The sequence below is a fragment of the Notothenia coriiceps genome, unplaced genomic scaffold, assembly GCF_000735185.1.
Source record: "Notothenia coriiceps isolate Sejong01 unplaced genomic scaffold, NC01 NC01_scaffold00024668, whole genome shotgun sequence".
NCBI classification, from domain to species: Eukaryota; Metazoa; Chordata; class Actinopteri; order Perciformes; family Nototheniidae; genus Notothenia; species Notothenia coriiceps.
The window spans coordinates 731,995-739,308 of NW_011357369.1; the positions used below are offsets into that span (position 1 = coordinate 731,995).

Consider the following 7,314-nt stretch of genomic DNA (forward strand, 5'->3'; position numbering starts at 1 on the left):
TAAATGTCCAATTGACAAATAGATGGTATTTGACTAAGACGCAACATGAGCATACCGATTGTATCATCAACTTAGAGGGAGCGACCTAATCAGATGAAGAGTAAAAGTTGTCCAAAAATGGGTTACTAAAGTTTTATTACGATGGCTAATTCCTTATTGTAATACTTTATTATGAGATCGACTGTGCTATTAGCTCATTGTATTTCATCATTATATACCATGCTGTTGATGTGACATGCTCTTAATACATTTTATTGAATCAAATTGGCTTTCTGTTTTAAGCACTGATGTTTATATAAGGTTAGTCATAAGGGCTAGGACATGTATTGAAGTATCCTCTTTAATTAACGGTTTAATTTACATTTGGCTCTGAGGAATCCTGAACCCTTTGTGATGCATAAAATATCATCTGTTATGAACGTAATTATTGTGGATGGCATAGACAACATTGTGTTGTTGTGCTCCGTTACAAGTCTATGCGCTCCTTACCTCAGAGTTATATAAGACATAGGGATATACGTTTCCTAGTCCTGCCTTTAATATCAGGGAGATCACGCCAACTGCGTGGTAGAATTTGTTTTGTTCATCTGATCACCGCGTGTTTAGCCGCCACATCCCTTTATATCCCTTCCCACCCCACTACAGGAGGCCGTCACAATTCCCTGAAAATGACCTCAAGTGGACATAGCCACAGACAACCGTCACATGCGGTCATGCTAGAGACTCATGTGTTCCCAATCATCAGGTTCCCAGCATGACGGTTGTCTACCAATCACTTGGGATCACACACGTAGAAACGCGAGGTGACGCGCCAAGTTACAGCAGACTGCAGTGCCTGATGTAGCAGTCGCGCGCTCCAGGTGTCCCTCAACGAACTATCGATGACGCGTATCAATCTGACCTAGGATAAGCTCCTATTACCTGTTGACTCAACGTCAGATGCGAATCATCGTCTTACACACATTTCACACACATGGAGAAAAAGCAAATCTTCCAAAGAGCGAGGGATCAATTCCCCGGTTAGAAGCACCTGCAGGCATCTCAGCCTGGGAAGCTGCCGGTGACGTGTGCTACTGAGCACATGGTATCTGTTAAATGCCGGATGTGACCACACAGCGCCCACATCACTCGGATGCCAGTTAAGCGCTTGCGCGGAAGAACATGCTGTCAGTGGAGCTCAATACGAACCTCGCGCACTAACTGCCCCCCCTCAGGTTGCTGTTGTGGCAGATGCGTAAGATGATCACTCCCTCGTGGGAACTAGGGCAGAAGGAGAAACCAGTGGCGGTGTTAACCAGCTTTACTTTGCAGGGCTGCACAACAAAGATCGATCACCATCCTCTGCTGTGAGCACCGGCTCGCGCTCTTGTTGTTGTTGTGTGTGTGGTTGTTTTTGTTGTCAATACTCCTGACTGTTGTCGCTGCACAGTGCGTCTGGCTTCAAAAGTCACCAATCAACCTGGTGGTCGAATGGATTTCAAAACTGACGCTCCACATCCGCACAGGCTAGGTGGCATGCTGACCAGAGTTGTTTGGGGCACAGATATGCAGTGTACTCGGCTGTGACTTAGTAGCGGGCTCAATTATCTTTCTGTGTTTTTGTGTTGTTTAACCCCCAGTTTGAGCCCCTGTGTATTGCGCAGCCGAATTTCAGGGGTCCACCTGTGCTTCTTGGGCACTCGTGGTGGATTTGCACATCCGGATGTGAACAACGACTGTAGCACTACCAACAGTCGAATGTGTGTGAGATGTTTGTGTACTTCACGCGCCGAGACTTGAATGTCTGCTGCGGTGTGTGTGTGCGGGGGAGCCAGTTTTGTGGTGTTCTTCTTTTGTAGTGGCTGACTCTAGAGGGTGGAACCTTCAGAACAGACCATAGCTCTATTGTGTCAATAAACCAGGAGAGCCAAAAGTATCTTCTCAAAACCACGGGCATCCGAAGTGTTCAGATTGCTTCGCAGAACCATATGCAATGCAGGGGTGAAATAGTTGACAGCTTATTTCTTCAAAGCTCAAAGAAAAAAGATATTTCTCAGACAACAACTTTTGCAGAAGTTCTTGACTTTTATGTGGTTGTAAGGCATTACATAAGAACAGCACTGCTAGAAGATGAACCAAACCACGGCACTAAACAGGAGTTTGTGGGTGGGGCGGGGGGTGTATGTGCGTGTGTGTTGTGCTGGGGGCGGGAAGCCCAACGCTCCCAGCTGGGTATTGCCCTGCAACTGACCTTGCTGTCTCCGCAGTAATTAGACAGCGGCAGGCGACTGCCTCCTGAACTCCTGCTGCCCCCTCTGTGTGCTGCCTCTCTGCTGGCCCATACAATGGGTGTGAAAAGGAGGGTTCCTACCCACCCATACATTCAGAGCTGAGAGATAGAGTATCACTGTAATTCAGCTGGAGCTACTGGGGACACAGAGGTACACCACAACCAGTATTGAATGGCATCTCCACTCTGTCTCCTGCTTCAGGCCTTGCAACGTTAATTAGAGAGCCTTTACTTTTTTACTGTTAGCCTTTACCTTTACAGCATGTGTTGACGTTATGTAATGTAAGGCAGGCCTAGTTATGGCTGGTTTATCAGTGATGGCTTGTGCAAGGTCAATAAAATAATAGTGTTCTTACGGTTTCTATCCAGATTGCAATTTGGCCAATGCTTGTTTGTTCTGAGGGTCCTGTGTGTTGTGACGGGTGATGAACCTAATTAATTAAATAACTTTTTAGCAAGAGAGCACAGTTTGAGTGCTGACTTTTAATGAGAGCTGTCAGCTTTGTTTGTAGGGCTCAAATCCTATTAAAAGCTTTCAGTTATTTATCAAGACCTGTCTGCCTTGACTGATTGCTCAAATGGGCTTGCAAATGAAGCAAACAAAAAAACCCAATCAAGAGTAACTCAAACAAGGGCCGCTCACAGGGGGAGCCCGCCTTAATGCTAGATATCTGATAAAGAAATTAGGAAGATACTAGACTGTAAATATGTTTTATTTTCTAGAGCTTAACAGTGTCAGTATTAATGTTTGTTTATGCCATTATTACCATCCGTCATTGACACACGAACAAGGCAAAGGATAGATAGCAATACAATTATTTTGTGGTATTAAAGGGTTCTGTCTGTTCAAACTAACATTGGTCATTGTGAATATGTTATTTTAGGCTCTATACAAATGTTGACTTCATTTGAAAAGTTTAGCATTTAATAAGAGTCTCTTGTTACTGCAGGATGACAGGTTTAATACTTGCAGAAGATGACGTGCGATCCTCTGTAGCTATTGAATCCATGAGAAAGGCAACACACACGCTGTCGGTTTGTCTCTCACATACACAGGATCACTTTCCAGAAGACTTTTTGCTCAAATATTAACCTCGGTCACGGGCGACCGGCCAAATCCCACACTGGCGTCCACTCACACACGCACTGTTTTCAGACTCCCTGACCAGAAATGACGGGGCTCATCTGTCCAACAGCCCGTGTAATCTCTTTGAGAATTTGTGTTTGAGAGATGAGGAGGGCTCTCCCCCTGATTTCATTACCTTTCCCTGACCCCAAAGACTGACAGATCTAATTGCCCAATCACTAGTCCCCCACCTCCATGCAACCCCCCATGTTCCCTGCTCAAATGACCGGGCCTTCATTTAGTCTCCGGGTGGATGAAGGGACAATTCATTCACACAGCAACCCCCAAGCCTTTAATCTTGCTCTAAAACTATTTGTTGGAGTGTAAACAACCTCTCTGTTCTCTGAATGAAAAGAGCATTTCTGCTCAAAGATCTCCACAGTTACACAAAGGCTCATTGCCAGAAAAATTGCGCAAAGCATACGTCATGTTTGTTGATGACTGACAGTAATAACATCCCTTTTTTGTTCCACATTTAAACAACGGGTCACTTGGTTTTCCTTAAATCTCAGCACATTTCCAATGCCTCACATTTCTCTAATCTCTCTGTTTCTAACCTTTAAACATGTTCTTGTTTGCTAGTTGATCTTGTGGGGCCGAACAGAAAAGTGCCTCAAAGAAGCAGCAGAAGAGATCTCTCTGTCAGGAACAGAGTGCCATTACTTTCTGTGTGATGTGGCCAATCGGGAAGAAGTTTACAAGCAAGCCAAGGTGGTTAGAGAAAAGGTAAGCCAGCTTTTTATACACAAAGAAATTGCTACTAAAAGAAATGTTGTTTGCACATGGTTAAACACATGATAAAATGCTTCTTTGTGATGCATCTGTATAATGTATATTGGCTCCCCGCTCTGTCTCCCATCTGGCGTATAGATTACACTTCATCTGAAATATCTGTATAAGAGGGCGGAATATTGCTGACAGCTCTGGTGCAGCACAACTGTATCATCTCATGAAAGCAGACAGAAAACGCATACAATCTATGATTACAGTGTTCTTTTTTTTTATGGATGTGCTTTTTAAATCTCAGGTGGGGGATGTTACGATATTAGTGAACAATGCAGCTGTGGTGCACGGCAAAAGTCTGATAGACAGCGATGACGACGCCCTTCTGAAATCCCAACACATCAACACCCTGGGACAGTTCTGGGTAAGACTTGCAGAGACTTAAGCAGACGCCGTTTGCACGCAGTAGTAGGGGAATTCCTCCTAGCAGATTACCCTTATCATTTTCATAATTTCATTATAGCATGGCATTTCATACAGTAGGCCCCCCCAGACTTGTCAATCATGACTGCTATTATGGCAGGTTAAGTGGGGTATTTCCAGATTGCTTTTCCAGCCCCTGAAACCTCAGAAGGATTTTGAAACTCATGGAATTTCTATTTTGAGTAGAGATCAAAAGCCTCTGTCATATGCCAACAGAAATGCAATTATCAACTAAATGGAAATGTAATCTGTAACTGAGGGCCTGTTTCTCTTGTCTGCTCTTCTTTTTGCTCTGCTGAATATATCTCACCTTCTTGTTCCACGCTTCCTTCCACCTTGTCTTAATTCTCCCTTTCTTCTTTTCTTATCCCAGACTACAAAAGCCTTCCTGCCTCGGATGCTGGAGCTGCAGCACGGTCACGTAGTGTGCATAAACTCCATCCTGTCCCAGTCTCCCATCCCTGGGGCCATAGACTACAACACCTCCAAGGCCTCGTCGCTGGCCTTCATGGAGAGTCTGACGCTGGGCATGCTGGACTGCGCCGGCGTCGGCTGCACCACCGTGCTTCCCTTCCACTGCAACACTGAGATGTTCCAGGGCATGAGAGTCAGGTATTGAAAGAGGCTATGCCATTTTACTTGAACAGTACTAACATTGTGGTTCTTGAGAAAGCATTGCCGGACCTTAGGTCAGTCAGTCAACCATTTTTGTCCAATCCAAAATATCTGAACAACGGTTGAAGGGCAGGATTTTGTACATCGGTATTCCCTACAGGAAATACGCTTCTGACAGTAGGGATCCAATTACTTTTCCATCAGGGAAATAACTTGACCATTAAATATATTGCTGTGAAATTAGCTATTTAAAGATATTCAAGGTGCCTCTGACTTTTCATTTAGGTCAACCAGTGGGTTAAAACCTTTACATTGCAGTGAAATCTGCTTAATGGAGTGGAAAATTCATCTATCTACTTAAAATCAATCTGTCGTCCTCCTAGGTCCTGTCTTGAAGTCTCAATAAATGACACTGAACTTTTATACTTTTAAGCTCATTTTCAGGTTCATATTTGTATTTTCTGACCCTACTGTGACATGTCTACACGCTTTAATGTTCAAAAAGGTCTTTATTTTTCTCATACTGCCTGTGCTGCAGCACCTCTTTTCACCCTCTGTCTGAAACCAGAGCCCAGTCTGCTCTGATTGGTTGGCTGGCCGGATCTGTTGTGATTGGTCCACCGCTTTGAGATGTCCCGCCCCCTTTTCAGGCCATTTATATGCACAAAAACCTATATTACACATATAACCAAAAAGCATAATATAGCGCCTCTTTAAGAGACATTTATAGCACCACCTATTGGTGCAGGTCGGTATTTCACCAGCGTCTCACCTGCTGCTGCCCGTCACATCATAACTACTCAGTACAGATTTAATCAGCTTGAGATGCATTTAGAGTTGCTCCTTTTTATACTTACCCTCTATGATTTGTATAACAACAATATGGGTCTACACTTGAGGAGTTCTTCTTACCTTGGTATTGTTGCAATAGTATATTGCAATACAATTTCAGGGTATATTTGTCCCCAAGTTATTATCAGCTAAATGTTCTTACATTATCAAGTAAAATAACTCAATTGTAAACTCTTTTCACAATTGCAGCAACATAATAATATTATATTTTAATATTATATTTTCCTGTTTTAGTCAATAACAAATAAATGTCAGGGCATTTTATGTTGTAGTTTTTCAATGTGGAGCCAATTTTAGACACTTTTTAAAATACTGGTTTTGTATTTTTGTATAATATAGTACAGCACTGCATAACAACATGTAAATATATCACATGTTTTTATATGTCAAAAGAAACTAGTAACTCTAAGTGTTAAATGATTGTAATGGAGTAAAAAGTGCAATAATTGCCTTTTAAAGAGAAGTAGTAGTACAAGTAGAAAGTAGAAAGAAAAAGGGAAATACTCAAATAAAGTTCAATTATGTTATTATTGAGTAAATGCACTTAGATACTTTCCCACCGCTGATTTGACCTCAAGGGTTAAAGCAAATCCACCCTAAAGGGATGTTTATAAAACAGTTCCGATGCTTACAATTACAAAAAGACAAATCATCCTTTCCTTCTTCCATTCCGATTTAATAAAACATCAATTTGTACGAAGATGTCTTCTACAATAACGTCCTTTCTCCCTGAGTTTTTCCTCTTCTCTGTTAATTATTGGTTGCAATCCTCCTGATCTTCATGGTGACAGATTTGATGGTGTGAGGGACTCCGCTCTGCCTCCAGGTGTCCCACAGGATGTGCGTCCTCTGGCTCTGCTCAGTGTCCTCAGGGGAGCCGTTGAGGTTGGCCAGGCCGCACTGGTTGAACCACCATCCTGTGTTGTTGTGCTGAGCGCTGCAGCTCTCCACCGTGCGGTTATCGAAGGAGCAAGAGGGATTACAGCCGTCGTTATCCACGTCCGAGGCGCTGAATGGAGCCGTGTCCTGGTTCAGATCCTGGTCGTAGCCGCGAAACGCATCACCTGTAAGAAATAACACACTGGTAGATTCAAAGATTCAAAGGTTTTATTTGTCATATAATAATAATAATAATAATAATACACTTTATTTGTATAGCACCTTTCATGCACAAAGCAGCCCAAAGTGCTTTAAAGAAACCATGGCAACACTATTTAAATAATATTTAAAATAATACAGAACAAGA

General features: G+C 42.9%; 2 protein-coding genes across 2 annotated transcripts in view; both read left to right on the forward strand.

Moving 5' to 3' along the window:
* Positions 1-7,314, forward strand: part of LOC104955511 (fibulin-1-like) — a 71,255-nt gene that overhangs the window by 54,783 nt on the left and 9,158 nt on the right. The window lies entirely within an intron of this gene.
* On the forward strand, positions 1,240-5,238 carry dhrs3b (dehydrogenase/reductase (SDR family) member 3b). The gene is made up of 5 exons (XM_010783036.1): positions 1,240-1,346; positions 1,620-1,743; positions 3,978-4,121; positions 4,423-4,542; positions 4,975-5,238. Exons 1-5 carry the CDS (start codon positions 1,240-1,242, stop codon positions 5,218-5,220), a joined length of 741 nt encoding a protein of 246 aa, XP_010781338.1. The 3' UTR covers positions 5,221-5,238.